General features: G+C 39.7%; 1 protein-coding gene across 2 annotated transcripts in view; it reads right to left on the reverse strand.

Moving 5' to 3' along the window:
* NEK7 (NIMA related kinase 7) overlaps positions 1-21,301 on the reverse strand; it is a 69,001-nt gene that overhangs the window by 31,720 nt on the left and 15,980 nt on the right. For both annotated transcript variants that reach the window (XM_066555577.1, XM_066555578.1), the window contains 2 exons: positions 9,973-10,035; positions 9,297-9,407 (listed from right to left, as the gene is read on the reverse strand). In XM_066555577.1, the coding sequence (XP_066411674.1) occupies positions 9,297-9,407; positions 9,973-10,035 (174 nt within the window). The remainder of the gene's footprint in view (positions 1-9,296; positions 9,408-9,972; positions 10,036-21,301) is intronic.

The following is a 21,301-nucleotide window of genomic DNA, read 5'->3' on the forward strand; positions in this document are numbered from 1 at the left end:
GAAACAATTAGGAAGAAATCTGACCTGCATCAAGAGGAAAGAGATGCAAAATGATTACACAGAAGTTCTGAGTAACACAATAAAGCTCTTGACCACTTCTGACTGTGTTTCTTTGGGAGCTTTTTTTAATGTGGACAAGCAGGAAGAACAAAGAGGAAAGAAGAGGTCAGGCAGCCATAATAGGAAATTATGGATGCACAAGCAAAAGCTTCCACTCTGTGAACACAACAGAAACAAACCACAACAGGCAAGGGCATCAGGGTCAGCAAGACAGGCCAGTGAAGATGGGTGGCAACATCCCAAAGTTCTGGAGACTCATAAATATAGAGAGGAAGTCTGTACCTAAGTCTTGTTTTCCATTTTAAAAGCTACATAATTCTAGCAGCAACACAGCATCCCAGGAGTTTTGTCTGGTTCTGTTCTTTGATTGATTCACCTGCCCATCTGTTTAGACCATGGCAAGTTTTCTGCCATTTTTCTTTGCTTTCTATGCAGAACAAAAATAGAACTTCCCACCACATCCTGATTCATTCATTCAGTTTGATATACAGTGTCATCAAATTTGCCTACATTTCAAGAGTAGCAGCTGTCTCTTACTTGTAAAAAGAGAACAAATACCAAAAAACCCACCCAAACTATTTTTCATCTATCAACTGAACATACCAAAAGCAGCCAATAAAGTGACAAAAATATTTATTCAGCCAATAAAGTGACAAAAATAAAAATATTTACCTGGTTTGTTTTCCAACTTGGATTAACAGTTGCTTATATCCCCCCTTACTGAAGATGCTATACATTTATTTTTTACCCTTTCAGAACTCACAAGAAAAAGAGTTTAAAAAAATTAAATCTTCCTTTATTAGTCATCTTAGTATACTGCAAACTTTATTTCATGAAGAAGAACAAAAGACTAAGATACTGTACAAAAATTAACACACAAAATGATGGTACTAACAGAAGTTCCTATTAGCATCAGAAGGACAAGTCAGTAGAATTGAACTGTGGTCTTTCCTTTAAAAAAAAAGAAAAAAGAAAAAAAAACAGAAGAATGCTGCAGGGACACCACAGGACTGAGACAGAAGCATCTTCTCAAACAGAATCTTATTTCAGACAAAATCAAAAAAAGGACATTCACTTACAAGAAATTATAAGCCTTGTAAAAAATGCAAGGAAAATTTTTCATGTTTTCCATTTTAGCATATATTCTTTCATGCTAATAATCAGACTTAGTAATACTTCTGGTTAAACTCATATTCCTTAGAAAGCTCTGGACAAAGTCACTTTACATAAACGTATTTTTAGCCAACTTTCTTTGCAAGGATTCATTTCATTTCTCCTTATTGAGCAGCCCACCTACAGTCCCTCTGTTCCACCTAACATTTTTGCTGATGCAAAAGAGCAAGGACATAGAGTGTTCAGAAATAGAGATCACCTACTGAAATCCGATATACTTGCAGAACCACTAATATAAAATTTCCAATACTGCATCATTTTCCTTGTCTCTGCTGTTACTGCTGAGTGGGGCTTCTTGAAACACACAGCCACATGTTTAAATTCAACAGTATTTGTTTACATGCATCTCTCTCCCAAAAAAATCCCCTTGGGGAAACTGGTACAGCACGAAGAGGTGAAACTCATGCTTGAATCATTAACTCTACCTCCTAATAAAAAACATGACACAGTAAATACAGAGGCTATCATCTTAACTTTATTTTTCTTTTCTCTACAAAGAAGGCAGACTGATTTGAAGTCTCTACTCTGAGCAAGTTATCCACCTAGTGCAAACACTGACAGTGCTAATTTTTCAAATGCAACTCTGAAAAATGAAAATTAGTCCCCAAGTATTGTTTGCAGGTCATTTCAAACAATAAAAGTATCCAGAACTATTATTCAATAAAATCTTCCAACTCTCCCTGCTCTTTAAAGGCTCACAGACAATTTTAGAACCAGTGGGCAAAGGTGGAGATGAAATCTCCAAAGCCTGTGTAAGTTAAATGAAGTTTACTGTCAGGTTAATTTTTCATAGCTGACTGACACCATTATTCTCCTGTGTGTACAGCCTACTTCAACAGCTTCAGGTGTGATGTCTGTGAAGACAACTGACCACAAGACAAAACACTGCTGATTGTCTAATTATTTTAGCAGAAAACCTGCCCACTTATTGTTCCAGCAGCAGCCACACACAATGGCTGACTCACAGCAAAACTAACAAGGCTGCCTGGCAATTACCCAGCCCAATTATCCCACTGATTATAAACTGGGGGACCAGCCAGCTCCCATTCTGCCAGCACTTGTATGTAACACACCCAAGGTAAACTGCTCCTGCTGCTGCTCTCACTGTGGGCACTGGTGGTGACAGCAAAGGTGACAGTGGAGCACCTGTCAGACACCCCAGTGACACACATGGATGGAGGAAAAGCTTACCAGAGGCAGCTCTACCACCCTTCCAGGGCTCTGTGCCTTCACTTTTTCTTTTAAGACTTCACAGCTCCATCCATAGAGCAGCCACTTCCTCTCAGAACACCCCACCCTGCTTTTTTACCTGCTACACAGCTAACTAAGATACACAAAGTTGAATAGGATGAACTATTTTTTAATTACAGGACGTAAGAAAAATTTTTTAAAAGAAAAAAAAAAAGGTTTTTAGCTGCCTTAAAAAAGGTTAGTGGCAAAAATTAGCCTGACTGGTTCAAAGCCCCAGGTTCCTCCCTTAGGAAAAGGCACATAAAAATAGTTTAGCTTTGATCTGTAATTAGCACACTCTGTGTTACACTATCCTATTATATTAAAGGCTTCTTCAAGCTACACTCTATCTTTTGAAGCTTTTTTTCAAAAATGAGTAAGGAAAAAAGCTAAGGTAAAGGTGATACAGAAAGCAAAAAATAAACCACCGAGGAAAAAATATTTTGAAACTTTTAACATATATCAATGATGTAACTTCAGCAAAGTGCCAAACTGTTCTATATTATAAAATATAACCATATGCTCAATAAAAATACTTTGTATGAGGAGGTTTGGCGTGGGGGTGGTGGTACTGGGGTTTTTTGTTCTTTAATTTAAATCTAGCAGTCATGGAAAGAAAAAAAAAAACACGAGAGACACGGATACTGCTGAAAGCCAAAAGAACTAGATTCCATGTTTTAAAATCTGCAATTATGGATCAAGGTAAACCAGTATTGTGAAAAGAAACAAATTACAGAAACGTGCACAAAAGACTGCTTTAAAAATACTTTTTCCAAAACCATTTTATCAATTATTTGGACATAAATATAAGTATAGAAAAAATCTCGGAATTAGAGCCACAATAATTTATCCCCCTTGAGAGTGTGTGCATGCAATTTTCAGTTCTATTTTCTTTATGTTAGAAGACCCTTTACTCATTCATTCATGACACTCAGCTAATGAGCAGTTTGAAAATGTCTCTAGGCTTTATTTATTGTGCACTATTCATAACCTATTATTAAATATAAGTTTCAGGGAGGGATACAGTTTCCTAGTATGCATTGTTGGAATATCAAATTAATAAAATATCTTCACAAAATGGCCTTAGAAATGATGAGGTAGTAATATCCCCATTTTACAGATTAGAATGTGGGCCAAGAATAGAGATCAAAAGTGTTAATTAATTCTGGCACCAATTTAAGCACCTCCTTCTCAACATATATAGCTGTATGAAACAGTCCATCTTCAAAGCACAGTTTCCACTCAGAACGAAGCTGTGAATGCTCAATACTTCTACTAATCAAGACCCAGAGTTTTGCCTTGAATGTCAGAAATACAGAATAAGCAATTAGAATTATCCCCAAAAAGCTGTGGTCGAAGTGGTTTATTCAGTATCCCTTAGGAAAAAAACAAGTAAAGATGGTCTTTGGAAAAACCTTGAACTGTACTAATCACAAAACCTTTGTCTTTCAAATTCCCTGCCTAGTAAACAACTATTAAAGCAAAGAAGGCAGCACAGCTGCAACCATGTCTACACAGAGTAGCTGCACCCTTAACAGAGTGACATCCCATCCTGTTCCCAGCCAGTCTGACTTAACCCATCCAGGCTCTCTCCCTGCAGACAGTCAGTTTGTCCGTCTAAGGGATCCCTGCCCCATCTGTCCCATTCTCTGACAGCAACACATCAGCTCTGCTCCAACCTCCCTGTCCCCATGTCCAGTACTGGAAATCCCATTTCCCAATTTCCCAGTACACCACTCTTATTCTCTTACACTCCTCAGCCTCTCCTCCCAGAGGTACAAATTCCCTGCCTTCTCCCAAACCCTGCCAGCCAGCCCAGGTGTGCTTGTCCTCCTCCTTCCCAGGCAGAGGCTCTCTCTGCTCCTAAGGATCACTTCGCTCCTTCTCCCAGCCTACTCCTCAGTCTGCCCTGTCTTCCCTCTTCTCCACATTCATCTCAGATTACTCCTTTTCCCAGGTTGTTAGAAAGAATAAACACCCTCCAGACACAGGAAAGCTCCAGCCCATCCACAGCATCTAGAAAAAGCTATTTCTGGCAGTGCCACTCCAGTCACCCACCCTACTCCAGGTCTAAGCACTGACAATCACTCAGGTTGTGTCAGCACCAACAGACACAGCAGGTTCACACAGCTCTGCATGTACAGAAATTCTCCATTTCTGGAATTATGCTCCAGCAATTTCTGTTAAGCCCATATGTTAGAAGAATTGAAATCTAGGTAAATTTTCACAGCCATTTCTGTAAGAAAAATCCCCCGAGTTTTACATTTGTTTCAAGGCACAAAGGGGCTTAGAATATTTCAGATTCAAAGGCTGCAAGATATTATAATGAAGCATTGGCATCCAACATTTTAGTAGGAAAATTGCTATATTTTGACAAACCGAAAGCATTCTCACACAACTAAATATTTGGCAATCCTAGCAGCAAGCAGTTAGTCCTGCTGGACATGTGTGTGCATGGCAGAAAACAGTTTCTGCAACACTGCCATTCAAAATACACAGGAAATAGCATTTTTACCACCAGCTTTCCAAACAGGAACATCAACTATCTCCTACAACTGCTCAAGTTTTAGATCAATGTTTTGGATAATAAAAAGACAGTTAACCAAATAATAATCCTCAGTTAATAGCTGAGGGTTACCCAAAATCCTGGGAAGGGCATGTAAAATTTAACACCTGGCCTGCTAAATTCTGACAGTGCACCTCTTCCCTACACAGATGCTTCCCTAACTTCATACTCCCAAAATTCTTGCAAATATCACAGCAAAAGAAAATTACTGCTATTACAACTAAACAGTCAAACTATAGCTACCATGTAGTAGCAATACTTATCAGAAAATTCTGCTTTCTGCAAAAGCATCTCTACATTTCTAGCACAATCCCAGGACAGCAATCCACCAGAAAACAGTTGGAAAAAAACCAAGTGACTTCTCCATTCCCAGCAAGACAAGCAGCTTCACTGCAGAGGTGATGGGCAGTTCTGGGCTCTGAGGCTCCCAGGGCAGCTAGCCCCTCCCAGGTAAGCCAACCTCAGCGGGCTGCACACAAGTCTCAAACTCCAGAGCTAATGTACTTTGGCATGGGAAGCAGGGACTGCATTCCAGACCATGTGGAGAGGAGAAATTGCCTGATGCAGTTTCATACAGTGAAGCCCAAAATATCTACCACTAGTGAAACATTGAAATTAGAATCCATGAGATTTCAAACAAGTCTGAACAGAGCTCCAGCTCCTGCAAGGAACAATTTAGATCTGCATCAGTTACTTGGGAAGAAGTGACTATTCCTGCATTTGGTCTATCCTATAAAAAAAAAAGTTCAAGGACAAAGAATTCACTAGTCCTAGCTATAGAAACTGGAGATACCAATAGGAATTGCATACTGAAGTTTTAAAATATTTGTTATTTTACCCAGCTAATTATAGTAAGTTTATCTTTATTTAAAGTTGAAAAAATACACACAAAAAGTGCTGTCTGAGGAGTGACTGAAGTGCCTAGGTGACATTTTGTACAATTCAAGTTCTTTTCCATCTATCTTGAGAAGGCTGCACACATATTTTCAACTTTTCAGATGAAAGCTTTTATGCTTGTTTCCAAAACATGATCAACTTCCTTAAGATCTGTATGACATATTCAGTTTAAAGTCTGCAATTTTTTTCAGTGCACTAAGATTATTTGCCAAAAGAGCCTAAAACCTAAAAATAACTGCAGAAATTAAATAGACTTTGAAGTTTAGTGCTGAGTTAAAAAACCTCCAAGATTTTAGTGCCTCGATAACATCCCTTCTTGCAAGCCTAGTAATTTTATATTTAACCTTAAATACTATGCTAATTATTCTGCACAACAATTCAAGTTCTCTTGTTCCAACATCTTCAGGACAAACTCTATGAACTAGCTCTTTTTACTGAATTATCATGTATTTTCCTCATTCAATTAGTAGATTCTTCTTTATCTGTGGCAATTTCTTTATCCAATATATCAACTGCTGCTTGAAAACAAGAAAACAAACTAAAAAACCCACAGAAAATTTTCACTTTGTCACTGTTTGTGGCAGAGGAGAACCATGACTAACAAGAAAAGGGACCAAGCCTCAAACTTGCCTTACTACATATTATTGTATTGCAGAAGGAGGTTGTATTATGAGGTAACAGCAGTTCTCATGAACTACCCTGAACCTTGGCAGCCATGCACTATCACATGTTCTGCAGTGGAGACCACAGACAAACAACAGACCATGAGCAACTGGGACTTAGCACAATAGCTAATAATGATTTACTTGTGATATCTTGGAGGTAATAGTATCCAGCAATCTAATTCACTGGCAGAAAAATCAAGAGTTTTTCCTTCTTTCACCATGCCCAGAGAGGGGTTACACAGTGCTGAGGCACTGCAGTGCAAAACCAACAGAGTCAAACACAAACATTTCCCCTCACTCATGTTTCCCTCTCAGTTTTACTGATATGCCAATATCAGTTTTACTGATATGCCAAGATGTAATATCACATTGAAGAACTCTAACAGGCCATTAAATCTGTACAGTAAGAAATCCTCAATTTTGAACTCTCCTGTTTTTGAGAATGGAGGCTATATTGAAACATCTCCCTGTGACAGAGACAATTAAAAAAATAATGAAGGTAAAGTGGATTAAATCTGTGTATGTACATACATAAACACAGCAGCAGAGAGAACACGAAATACCTCTGCTTTCATTATGTGATATGTAAATGCCAATGCACAGCTGCTTTTTTTTGGACATACAGCAGATTCTATGAATTCTATTAGAATACATCTGAATGCACCAAGTGATTTTGCTCAGTTGCCTACTCAATGGGGACAAAGAGAGCATTATCTGCAGGTGACAAGAGGGACAGTATGAAAGCTGGGGCAGTAGGGATGTCGTTCATTAAGGGAAGAACTAAAGAATTCATTAAGGTGCACTGTGAGGCAGGCAGCCTTGTAAGTATTCTCTGATGTGCCAATAATGTCATAACAAATACCTAAGTAAACTAATTAAGCAGTTTTCCCTCACATTAACACTGGTTTTAGTGTCATTCAAGCTGTGGTCATTTACAATTTCAGAAACATCCTTGATCCCCTCTACAAATCACACAAGCCTGGTACCTAAACACTGTTCTGAGGGTGTCTCCACATTCCCCAACAACTTAGAGCAACATTCTAGCAAGAACACTGGAAACCAAAGCAGTTTGTCTTGGTAACACAAAATAGTTATTTACCTTAATAGTGTGACAGGCAGCCACTCTTCTAGGAAGATTCTATACTACTACATATCATTCATTTTCCAGGCAATTTTTAAAATACATTTTTAAGACTGGTGAGCCCCACATTTATACTCATATTGTCAAAGTAATCTACCAAATCATTTCCTCCACCAGCAGCATGAAGACAGTGCATTGTGACACCTCATACATATTTAATAATAGCCTGATAGGCTGTCATTAACATCAAACAGCAATCTAAGTTTGCTACATTAAACATGATCCCTGTGTTAAGAGGACAATCACAAAGTGCCTCCAAGATCGAGCCTGTAAGAAATACCCACCGACTTGAACAAGGTGTAATGAGGCCAACTGCACTGAAAAAGCCACACATTGGATTTAAAATTAAATAATAAAAAAAAGCAAGGGAAAAAAGAAAAAGCTTCAGTGGGTCATAAGACCAGACATGCCATAAGGCAATCTGTCACAGAGTACTCATATTAGTAACTGTTGTGTCAAAACTGAACATTCAAAAGAAAAGACAAACCTTCCTTTATGTTTTATGAAATGTAAGCCCACAGAATTATTAATTCATGAGATGAAGAAAAATATCACATTTGGCTATAAATATTAACAGATGCTGTCAACCTGCTTAGAACTAAATTTTGACTGTCCTACCTCACAATTATCAATTTAGAAAGGAATATTCTTCAAAAGCTCAAAAAAAAAAATCAGCATGAAAGTCATTAATGAAGAAATTAACATTCTCTATTCATGTAGGTCCCAAGCAAAACAGCCCAACTGTGTTCTGTGCCTGGTGCTGCTGAGTGAACACTAATAGACTGGCATTGTTTGTGCCCACAGTGGTGCTGTGCTGTGTTGACAGCAATAATGCTGGTGTGCACACAAGGAAAAATGCTGAAAGGACAGACTATACCCAAGACACAGTGGAAAAGGAAAGGGAACAAGAGGAAGTAGTTGTCAAATGACAAAGAAATTTAAAAAGGCAGTTAAAACTTCACAGAAGTTTCAGAATACAGAATTTTATACAATGGGTCTTGGATAAATTTTACTGATTAGCTAAACAGGCATTTAAATATCAAAAAAAGCTGAAAACAACCCATAACGCACAACCACATATCAGTAAACTCACTTCATGTCATCTCAAAGAAATATGAAATACATTTTTAGCAGTTCAAGATCTAGAAGACACTTCTGCTGTATGGTCACAGTTCTCTGCTTTCTCACTGCTATTACTGAGAATAGAATATTGGAGCACAAAACACAATTGTGCCAAAATATCCAGAATGTCATTAAAATGGATTGTTCTAAATGGTGACAGTGCTTTTCCTTACAGGCTTTTTCTTCTTCCCCCCAGCACTAATATAACTTCAGTCTACTTATGGCCCCATCTGCACTTACATTCTGAGCAAAGTGTTAAAAATACTTACATAAGCCTCAATATTGGCATACACTAAAAAAAACAAAAGATCAGGCTAACCACCTTACTTTTCTCAGATCCTGACATTTTTATTGCATTTCACCCAGCGATGATCACACAGAATGAAAAGTCAAAGCTGAACATTACAAGCTCTTCATTTTTAAAAAAAAAGATAATCCCTACCTTTATCATTCTAGAGAGATCTCCAGCATCTGCTAATTCCAACACTATGTTCAGTTCATTGTCTTCAATGAATGAGGCATAATATTTAATTACATTTGGATGATTCAGTTGCTAAGAAAGCAAAATAGTAATTACATTTTAGTGTAGAGCACACCACATTTTAAGACTAACATAAGAAACATTCTTATTTAAGCAAACAAAACAACCCCTAAAATCTATTTCACTATGATACAAATTAGAAAAGTATATGCTGATAAGAAGCATTTACAAATACTCTGCAAGAACAAGATGGCATTTTAGGATCTACATGGTGACTGACACTGCAGTTTTAGAGGACTTTTGCTTCAATGTATATATCCAATAGCATGCTAAACTTATCTGGAACAGTGAAGCCGATTTCTGAAGAAAACAGCAAAATCAGTTTCTGAAGTCAGGATTTTACTGTACAAAGGACACAATATTTTAATTTTGGCAAAAACTTTTATTAGAAGCGTTACTCATTATTCTATCAGATTACTTATCAATATTAATTTCTAAAGTAATAAAGATCACAAAATTCTTCAAAGTGAGGCATTTAAAAACTCTACGCAAAAAACAGTGGACACCTCAATTATGTCTATGAAAAACATACCACATTTTTGATGACAGTTGCACATTTTCTAAACAAATCTTTTACCTTAAGAAGATCTATTTCTTTGATGCAGTCAGCACGGGCTTTGGCATCCATTAAATCAAATATCTGTGCACAAGAGATAAAACATTTTTATTAAGTGATAAAAAGATAGTAAATTGAGTAATCATTATCATTATTTCATAGCATCCATAAAGCAACCTGAATTATGCATTTCATGGCAAGACGTAATATCACAGTAAGAAATATTTCTAATGCTCTGATGCACTGATTTACTGCTGTGGCCATTCTTCTAGCCCCCTCATAGGGAACAAGTCCATTTTAAGTACAAGCTTTCCAATGACTTAATTGCCACCTCTACATATCTGTTCCAACACACAGCAATAATTTAGCACACCTTATATATGCTTCAAATCTCAGGCTCCTACCCCATTCTGCCACACCTTTTTCACAAACTGATTCCTCAGTACTGAGCACACCTTTTTACCCCTTAGTATTGCTACAGTCTTCCATTTCAATTCTAAAAAATGCATATTATTTTACTCTCAGGATCAGAACTTCATTGTCACCTCCAACTCCTTCTCTCCACTTCCTTCCCTTCAGCCAGCAAAGAAGTGACTTGGGTTATGCTATCTGTATTAGAGCCCTTTTTTCTAAGCCCTCATCTGTCACCTTGATTTTATAGGCTTTTACAGTTAGACATCTTTGCTCTTCGTTTTTCCCCCCACCTCATATCTACTCCAGATTATTTTGCAATGTGTCTCATTTTTGCCTTCTCCAGTTAGCCTGGAGAATTAGAATTACTCTTCACTAATTTCACTTTTTGTTTGAAGTACTTTTTCCCGCCATTAGAGTCTTTGTCCAAATTCTACACATCTATATTTAATGTAATATCTGTTTTCACTCCTTTTTTCACCACCTCTGGGTTTTCACTTCACTAATGTGCACCTCCATACACTGACTATTTCCCTCAAAAATGACCAAAATGCTACTTCCTCTGAGAATCCTTCCTCTCTCATTTGTGATTACTTTCTGATTTAACAAAACAAAAATCTCCAACTTCTTTGTGGTCTGCATATTACATGTGAACTATCCAGAAGAATCAGACACCCTCAGCTTTATTCATCATCACAACACTTACAAAATTACCTTTTCCAGTTAAAACTGCTCATGCATATCATGTTTCTAAATAGTCACCAAGAAAAGATATATTCTGTCCTGTGAAGATCACAAAAGCTCCAAAAGCTCAGCTCCAAAAGCTCAACAGCTGACAACTTCTATTTAATATCTTGCCACTAACTCCAGAAACCAAAACATGGATTAACAGCAGTGTCAGTACTGAATGTCTGTGAAGAGGTCATCTCAAACAGACTGCCTGACTGCTCACACCAACCACACCTTCCTTCCCTCTCCCCAAAGAAGTTCAGACACATCAGGGAGTCTGCAGATGATTTGCTGAACCTCACCTTCATTTTCTACACCACTCTGCACAGTGAGTTTGTCATTCCGTTAATCAACTGAAAGGAGAGGACTGGAAACCTCATGTATGGAGCACAGACCTCAGAGCACAGATGTGCCCTTGACTAACCACTACTTCTCTTTACACATCCCATCTTCTGTCCTCAGAGCTGGTATCAGAAATAAGAGTCTGTAGTGGATACCAGACTCACTTTTTGAAGAAGGGTAAGAAAAAGTAATACAAAAAAAATTAAAAAATCAAATACCAGACTTGCAGATAGTAAGAAAAGGGGTAGAAGAGAAGAAAGAAGAAAACAAAACTACTGAACAAGAAAGAAAGGGAATAAGCCACCACACAATTACTTTTATACTAATTCCAGGATGACTGGAAATAAAGAGAGTTAAAAGCAGATATTCAAGCAGGAGACTGGGGGGGACCTAACGAACACATGTTAAATCACAGGAAAGGAATGCTAACTAACACTAAGAAAAATAAAGCAATTTCACATGTAGTTGAAGAAAAGAGTATTATATGTGAAATTACAGGTACAAGTATTAAAAGATAAGTAACACAAATGAAAAGAGAAAAGAGCTTATGAGTTCAAGTTGGAAACTTAGGGAAGGAGATGAAATAGCCTGTATCTGTTATAGATCTGCACTTTGAATGAAAAAGCCTTGCTCTTTAATAATTCTAACAACACATGAAAGTGCTAGAGTTTGGTACAGTCATGAGGGAGTCTAATGATTTTCCTAGGAAACATTTTAGAAAAACCTAAATATTACAGGTGCACATTAACTGAGGAAATACTGAGAAGGCATGAAATCAAATATTTTTCCTTATAACCTGAGAGACCAGAAAACGGAAACATTTATACAGCATCTCCCAAAAACAACCAATGAAACTGTCCCAGGAAGCAAGGGAAAAAAGGGAACAGGTACAAGGGAGCATGTTGAGGGTTCAATTTTTCTGAGTTCTAGACAACAGTGAGATAAGATCATTCCTTATAAGTGATACAGAGATTCAACTCCAAACACTCCGGAAAACCTAATAAAAACTGGGGACAGAATTCCAGATTAAAAATTGTACACAAACTATCTCTTCGTAAGATTTGGAAAATGACCAGAAACAAAGTTTCAAGATTCAAACCAAATGAGCTTCATTGTGTGACAAAACAGGGTAGCTTGCATCTGTTCATGCGTGTTCCAATGTGCCAAGAGGCACACTAATATACCTATTCCAGGAACAACCCCTACACACCTAAACAAACAGGTCTTCCAAGAAAAGCTTTTTTACAAGCTAAGCCTCTGCTAGGGACATAATTCAGTACATCTCATACAGCAATAACAAAATAAAACCCTAGACCCAGGCCTGTGAAAAGCAGAATCAAGGCACAGGAAAGAAAGACAAAATTTGTTAGCGTATTCTGGATAGTATTCCCAGTACTTCTAATTTGTTATTAAACAGCATGGAATAGACTAGACCAAGAAGCTGCTCTCCCCAGAGGACAGACTTAAGTTTTATAAACATGACTCCCTCTACTTGTGTTGCACTTCATAAGCATCTTTGGAAATTTGTCACAGCTTCAGCTAAACTGAGTATTTCAGAAATTACCTAAATTAAATATAGCAAGGCAGTAAAAATAAGTCTTATCTGATCCATACAACCACAAATACAGACAATCTTAAGATTTACTGTTTAGCATTCTTGTGGTGCTTAGATTTTGATCCAGATCTAACCTCAAAAGACTATAAATAGCATTTCCCAGAAATCTAGAACTTCAGTTTCACAGACATTAACTTCCTCCACCAAGATATTTTAAAGATAAACAACTAAAAAAAGGTGAAAATATCATTCAATCCATGGCCTCTGAAGAACCTCTGAATCACACCAGATGCAAAAAGCTTTCAGAGATTTTTTTCTCTGAATAGATCATCTTCTATTTTGCCAAACTGCTGCAGTTCAGACCAGAGGATGCCAGTGTAACAAGCCATGTCAGCTCACACAAGGAGGTTACTGTAAACACAAGGAAAAAACCTCCGTGTTCCTCACCAGCAGATGACTCAACACTGAAGAACGTCTCACCCTGAGAAATGGAAGTGGCAATGAAGGACTTGAAGAACACCCTTTCAAGTGCCTGTCAGCACTGCACAGGGCACCTGGCAGCACTGAGGGCTGCTCAGCAGGACAGGCTGCCCTTGGCCTGTGGTGTGCTGCACACTGCCATCAGTGTAACACTGCAGGCATGGGGCAGTCGGTGTGCTGCACACTGGCCATCAGTGTAACGCTGCAGGCATGGGGCAGTTGGTGTGTGCTGCACACTGCCATCAGTGTAACACTGCAGGCATGGGGCAGTTGGTGTGTGCTGCACACTGCCATCAGTGTAACACTGCAGGCATGGGGCAGTTGGTGTGTGCTGCACACTGCCATCAGTGTAACGCTGCAGGCATGGGGCAGTTGGTGTGTGCTGCACACTGCCATCAGTGTAACACTGCAGGCATGGGGCAGTTGGTGTGCTGCACACTGCCATCAGTGTAACACTGCAGGCATGGGGCACTTGGTGTGCTGCACACTGCCATCAGTGTAACACTGCAGGCATGGGGCAGTTGGTGTGCTGCACACTGCCATCAGTGTAACACTGCAGGCGTGGGGCACTTGGTGTGCTGCACACTGGCCATCAGTGTAACACTGCAGGCATGGGGCAGTTGGTGTGTGCTGCACACTGCCATCAGTGTAACATTGCAGGGATGGGGCAGTTGGTGTGCTGCACACTGCCATCAGTGTAACACTGCAGGGATGGGGCAGTTGGTGTGTGCTGCACACTGCCATCAGTGTAACACTGCAGGCATGGGGCAGTTGGTGTGCTGCACACTGCCATCAGTGTAACACTGCAGGCATGGGGCACTTGGTGTGCTGCACACTGCCATCAGTGTAACACTGCAGGCATGGGGCAGTTGGTGTGCTGCACACTGCCATCAGTGTAACACTGCAGGGATGGGGCAGTTGGTGTGTGCTGCACACTGCCATCAGTGTAACAATGCAGGGATGGGGCAGTCGGTGTGCTGCACACTGCCATCAGTGTAACACTGCAGGGATGGGGCACTTGGTGTGTGCTGCACACTGCCATCAGTGTAACACTGCAGGGATGGGCAGTCGGTGTGCTGCACACTGCCATCAGTGTAACACTGCAGGCATGGGGCAGTTGGGGTGCTGCACACTGCCATCAGTGTAACACTGCAGGGAGGGCAGTTGATGTGTGCTGCACACTGCCATCAGTGTAACACTGCAGGCATGGGGCACTTGGTGTGCTGCACACTGCCATCAGTGTAACACTGCAGGCATGGGGCAGTTGGTGTGCTGCACACTGCCATCAGTGTAACACTGCAGGGATGGGGCAGTTGGTGTGTGCTGCACACTGCCATCAGTGTAACAATGCAGGGATGGGGCAGTCGGTGTGCTGCACACTGCCATCAGTGTAACACTGCAGGCATGGGGCAGTTGGTGTGTGCTGCACACTGCCATCAGTGTAACACTGCAGGCATGGGGCAGTTGGTGTGTGCTGCACACTGCCATCAGTGTAACACTGCAGGCATGGGGCAGTTGGTGTGTGCTGCACACTGCCATCAGTGTAACACTGCAGGCATGGGGCAGTTGGTGTGTGCTGCACACTGCCATCAGTGTAACACTGCAGGCATGGGGCAGTTGGTGTGCTGCACACTGCCATCAGTGTAACACTGCAGGGATGGGGCACTTGGTGTGTGCTGCACACTGCCATCAGTGTAACACTGCAGGGATGGGGCAGTTGGTGTGTGCTGCACACTGCCATCAGTGTAACACTGCAGGGATGGGGCAGTTGGTGTGTGCTGCACACTGCCATCAGTGTAACACTGCAGGGATGGGGCAGTTGGTGTCCTGCACACTGCCATCAGTGTAACACTGCAGGCATGGGGCAGTCGGTGTGCTGCACACTGCCATCAGTGTAACGCTGCAGGCATGGGGCAGTTGGTGTGTGCTGCACACTGCCATCAGTGTAACACTGCAGGCATGGGGCAGTCGGTGTGCTGCACACTGCCATCAGTGTAACACTGCAGGCATGGGGCAGTTGGTGTGTGCTGCACACTGCCATCAGTGTAACACTGCAGGCATGGGGCACTTGGTGTGTGCTGCACACTGCCATCAGTGTAACACTGCAGGCATGGGGCAGTTGGTGTGCTGCACACTGCCATCAGTGTAACACTGCAGGGAGGGCAGTACTTCCATCACAACTGGAACACTTCACAGCTTTGCTGGCAGATTAATTCCACCTTCAGCTCCTATGACTCAGCAAGTCCAGCTGAAAGGTCAGCCTTTGCTCAGCATGGGTGTTGCACAGATCTCTCTCACACACACACAACTTTCACTGCACAGACAGTACCCCCACGGCCATCAGCAGGCCACAGGTCTCACCCACCCCAGACACACACTGCCCAAGGACCTGTAACCTTTTGTCCAGCCTTCCCTGGGACTGGACTCATTTTCTGAGCTTGGTTTTAGCTGCAGCAGCACATGCCCTGCAGCTGAGTGACTTAACTGCAACTAAGTCATTGCAGTCAAATGACTTGTGTCTAACCCAGTTTTAGATCCAGCTCGGCTCTGTGCAACTGCACGGCCTGGAGGAAATTACAGCATATATAACCAAAGCCTAAAGCAACTTTGGATTTTTGGATAGGCTTGAACAATAAGCTTTTGGATCAACACAAACTGACTGCTTGAAATCACCCAGTAAAAAGTCTCACATAACGACACCACCAGCATCTTCCTCCCAGCAGAGCTCAGGTCACTGATGATGCTCCACACATTGGTTACTGGAAACCAGCAGGAATTGGACAACCAGTGTTATCATGACTGTAATTGACTAACAATAAAAACTGCTGTATTTAGATTAGACTGCTAGGGTATTCATCAGACTAACAATAATTCCAATTCTTGACTCCACTTATGAGGTCAGGATCACAGGGTAATTCAGTTTGGAGGTAAGCTCCTCTAGTCAGCACCAATTCCACTCAGCACAAACTGCACAGTGTAATTTATTCTTATTTAAACTTTTAAGTCTTTCCCCCCAGTTTCTATTTTCAAGGACTATAATAAGATCAACATTTCTAAAAATGAATTAGGATTGTTTTAAAAAAACTAATAAGCAGCAAACAATAGAGTAAATATTTTTATGATGTGACAATTTTCATAAAGAGTGTAATCAAAAAGTCTAATAGTGGTAAGCTTTTTACTTCAGTTAGCAATTACTGTGAAACTCTTTAAAACAATTAGGCAAATACAGCTGAAGAGATTTAAAGGAGCATTTTAAAAGCCCTTAGCAGTTTTTTCCCACTTAGCAAGCACACTGAGTGACATAAACCTTTTTAGCTCTCAGTTTTTCATTTCATCCTTCAATCATCTGTGTACAAAGGGAGAGTAGAAGGACAAAGATATATTGATAGATATCACACTACTGTGTGCTATGCAACTAAGGGATCTCTGGTAACTTTGCACTCAATCTCTTCTCTAGTACCTTCATGTGAGCATAGATTATAGCCTTTTCTTTCAGCATTCCAGAAATGTCAGTTGTAAGTACTGTCAAGAGATACTGCTATTTTTAGAATACTTTCTAAGCTGTTAAAAGCTTCAGAGCGGGAACTGTTCCTGTGCAGATGTGTAAACTAAACAGAGGAGTTGCAATACTTGAGATTAACTTCCTGAGTGAAGTTCTTATATACACATCCCCAGAAAGCTACAGGCATAGCAAAAAGGTTTAGAACCACATGGAACCACCTGATGGAGAACATCAAGGCCTAGCTTCTAAGTCCAGACTGTATCTTATCAATTACCAGCTACCAACCAAATTCATCCTCTGAAGTGAAGAGCCAAGTTGGGAATCTACCCGACTCCACTTGCTCTGGGACCATCACTTTTCCAGATTTTCCTTTTCAGCATCGAAAAGGATAACTTTAAAGATTATAAACCTACATCCACACTGTTCAAAATTCTGTATACAGTAAAAACAGCAAAAAGCATTTCCAAACCAAATCACAAGCATGACTGCTGTAACATAAACCTTCAGAGAAGCAAGCAAAATAAAGACCCAAATGCACAGAAATATTAAGAGATACAATGCTGAACAGCAACAAGCATTAGAGTATTTTGCCACCACAGCACTGCTGTGCTGAGACAATAGTGCTTCATAAAGTGTGAAATTACAAGTGCTTTTCTAAGATTAATTAACTGTAATTCAGGCCTGAAGTAGCAATCCACTGACAATGTACAATGAATAATGAATGTACATCCTAGATAAAAGGATTCATTGTCTGAATCTCTAACATGGGGCCTCCAATTCTGGAATGAAAGAAAAAGAAAGATGGAGCAATGTAAGGCAGAAATGCAATTTATCTGAAATTTTGTTGAAATATGCAGCTTTACATACTTGAAATTTTGAGTAGCTAAGGTTTCTTTAAAAAATAGCTCCTAAAGTGAACTCATCCAGCCTTACAGTCACTGACTTAGATATTTACCACTCTTTTGCCATTTAAAGATAATTTGTGACCAGTAATTGCTTACTCTGCCCTTGGAGTGGCCCTTGCTCAGAACACTGCTCTGTACCCCAGGTGTTCTGCTGCAGGGGTTACCCAGAGCTGCAGGAACAGAGGCACTGCTGCTTCCTCAGGCATCATCTGCAGCATAGTTTGGATCTGAAACTTAGCACCTGTTAAAAATCTTACCTAGAAACTTTTCAATTTATACTGCTACGGTCATAGCTTACTTAGCACTGACCCTTTCTGATGTTTCTTTAACTCAAAATATAGCTTAAACATTTGTAAAAGTTCAGTAGTGAAGATATGATTTTATTTCTGTTTTTATTTAGGTAATATTTTAACAGCATCTCAGAAACACAGTTCCTTGCTGGAAAAAGAGAGAACATAATTATTATCTTCCTAATTACAAAAACACAAATCAAACATGGGAGGATGAAGCACAAAGAGTACAACAGGAAGAAAAGACCCAATATGCCATTTTGTGAATTCTGCTGGTTAAGTTACTATTAAAAAACCTGAAACAGTTCTCACTATGCTACATACCCTAATAAAAACCAAATCAAGAATACTACTTCTTGCTGTCATCTGGACTCAGCAGCAACTACAAATTCAGGAAGAGTGGTTTCTGTCACCATCTGCTTGTCCTTTCTCCCACAGCATCTTACTGCTACTTGCTTCTGCTCAGATTTTATCCCATAAACATACATTTTGTACACATTAATATAACATTTATCAATATTGTACATATTTCAGCCAAATAAAATTTTATTAACGAAAAATAAACATTCTTGTTGGAAAGCTTTGTAAGAACCCAAAACTGGCAATCCTTTTGGAACAAATAAAGGCTGAAATCCTGCAACTCCAAGAGAGGATAACTGAAAGATTCTAAGCCCCACAAGCCCTTGACAGCAGAGACACACATGGGGTACCATTACCAAATACCCTTAAAGGGAACAGTTACACACCTAACCCAGCCAGGAAAACGAAATGGGGAGGGGATGGCACGGACATGACTTGCAAGACTGGAGAGGAAGGAGGGCATGTAAGATGTGAGAAAATGTGAGATGAGAATGGGCAGATAGTGAGAAAGTAGAAGTTCACATCTCAGTTACGTTACTTAACACATTGTAGAGCATTTAGAGACACTGTCTTAATGTAGAGAGTGAAATCCATGCACAGGTGTAAAAAATAGAGAATAAAGCCCCTCTCTCATAACTGAAAGAAGCATTTCTCCTGTTTTGTCCATGCTGAGCTTCCATTTAAAAGGCATCAGAAAAAAGGAGTATTTTAATTTCAATAAAATCAAACATGACTGGAATCAAAAGGAAGAAGCACTATCATAGAGCAGACCCATTTTTCAGCTCCTCTGAAAAGTAATTACTTCTCAATAAAAGACATCTATGAAAATAAATTTTATAGCAAAATTACGTATTGTGACTATATTTACTAAAAATATTTCTAGGCAATCTTAAGAAAGGTCACAGGAGCACAGTAACAATTTAGATAGTCTTCTGTCCAAAAAAAACAGCTTTAGAAATCAACTGTGCAAGCTGGAATGGCTGTGCCAAACACCCTGTGCTGCCTTCTGAGCTGTCATTATGTGCTTAGGAATTTTCTCCCCTTCCAGGTTAAGCAAGTCTCACTTTCCATTCAGACAGCAGTGTCCTAAGGTTAAGCAAGTCTCACTTTCCATTCAGACAGCAGTGTCCTACACACATCCAGCCTCCACAAGGAAAGTGACTTCTCACAGAACACAGCCCCTCCTGATGCATCCTAGGTAATAACTTCTACTGGAAAACCAACAACCTATGTTGGACACTTATAGACAATTGGAACCCTGTCACAATGAAGCCATTGGGAAAAGCACAAATTTTTAACACTATTTCCTTCCAACAACCAAGTATATTCTTAGAAAATTATTAAAGGATTCAATAAAAATTAAGTAAGAAAGCTTTCCTGCTGTAGAAAGCATCACCTGCATAAGGACAGTATGATGTCATTTTCAGACATCCAAAAAATCGTCTATCAAATGGGGAAGTCTGCTAGGAGAATACAGCTACACATACTGACTTCTGAAATGCTGCTAGGAGTACACATGCTAAAATGCCTCTATTCTTAATGCAAGCACTGTTATAAAAATTTCATGGTTGGACTTTTATGACTTTCTTCAAGTACCCAGGCATTCCACATCCACCTTAATTGACATGCTTTTTAAGTCACATTTGACCTTTTTGGTTTCTCACACGCTGAAAATGAAGGAAGAATTAGCCTAATGTTTTAAGACTGTTGATCAAAGTTCTTAGACTATATTTCAGCTTTTGAAGTAGTATATATCTGGCAGTTTTCCCAGAAGGGGGAACCAAGTCTCCTTTTTTATGACTGCCAGGACTAGCCCTGCCTCCTGGTGCTGCAGCACACAGGAAATCACAGAAAGTGAACAGCAAGTCAAGATATGACAGAAAATTTACAGTGCATGCATTTACTCAGCAAAACCAAAACTATTAAAATGCAGAAACTCTAGAAAACAATCTACAGAATATTACACATATTGTCTTGCAGTCTATAAAGGTAAAAATACCCTTTCAGATCTGATGGCAGTACTTCTTCAAGTATTATACTAAACTTATCTCAAGATCAAAAGTGAAATGCCAATTTAAGTTCTGATTTCAAAATTAAACACGTTGTCAGAGAACTTTCATAGTAAATCCAGAGGGTAATGGTCTTAAAACTAACATCTCTGAGTAGTTCCAAACAAAAATAGAGACTGGAAATGAGACTGGAGAGAGGCATAGCTCAAGCTGTCTTTTGCCTGTGTGACAGTAGAAATGTTTCAGTCTGAAAAGCTGTTTCCATTTCAACAGCTGCTTTTGATTTAAACATTTTAAAAATTGCTAATTGCTAAGACAAAGTATCTGAACAAAATTAGTCCATTTCTTATGTTAAAATTAACAAGTGCTGGGCTTAATGTTTCTTGGCCACAGTAACTTAATTAGCCCACTGCTCTTCCATCTTCTGTGACAACTGCTGTTTCACTACTGGCTAAATCATGAACCTTGGAAACACTCAGGCTCCTCAAGAAATATTTTTGACCAATGCAATTCACTTAGATCCACAGTGCACTTGCATTTAATTACCATGTAGAGTCCCACACAGATGTATTATTCATGAAGATGATCATACGAACTGAGCTGTATCCCAAAATCTGAAGAAAACTCTGAGCAATGGATTCAAGCACAGTTTTGGTTTGTATTTGTCTCAGGTAGTTTTCAGCCTCTTGAAACAGTAACTCCCCTCCTTTTCACTATTACAATTTTCATTACATACAGACCTTATTTGATTTATGCACTTTTGAAGC

This window comes from Molothrus aeneus, chromosome 9 (genome assembly GCF_037042795.1).
Source record: "Molothrus aeneus isolate 106 chromosome 9, BPBGC_Maene_1.0, whole genome shotgun sequence".
In the NCBI taxonomy this organism is placed as follows: domain Eukaryota; kingdom Metazoa; phylum Chordata; class Aves; order Passeriformes; family Icteridae; genus Molothrus; species Molothrus aeneus.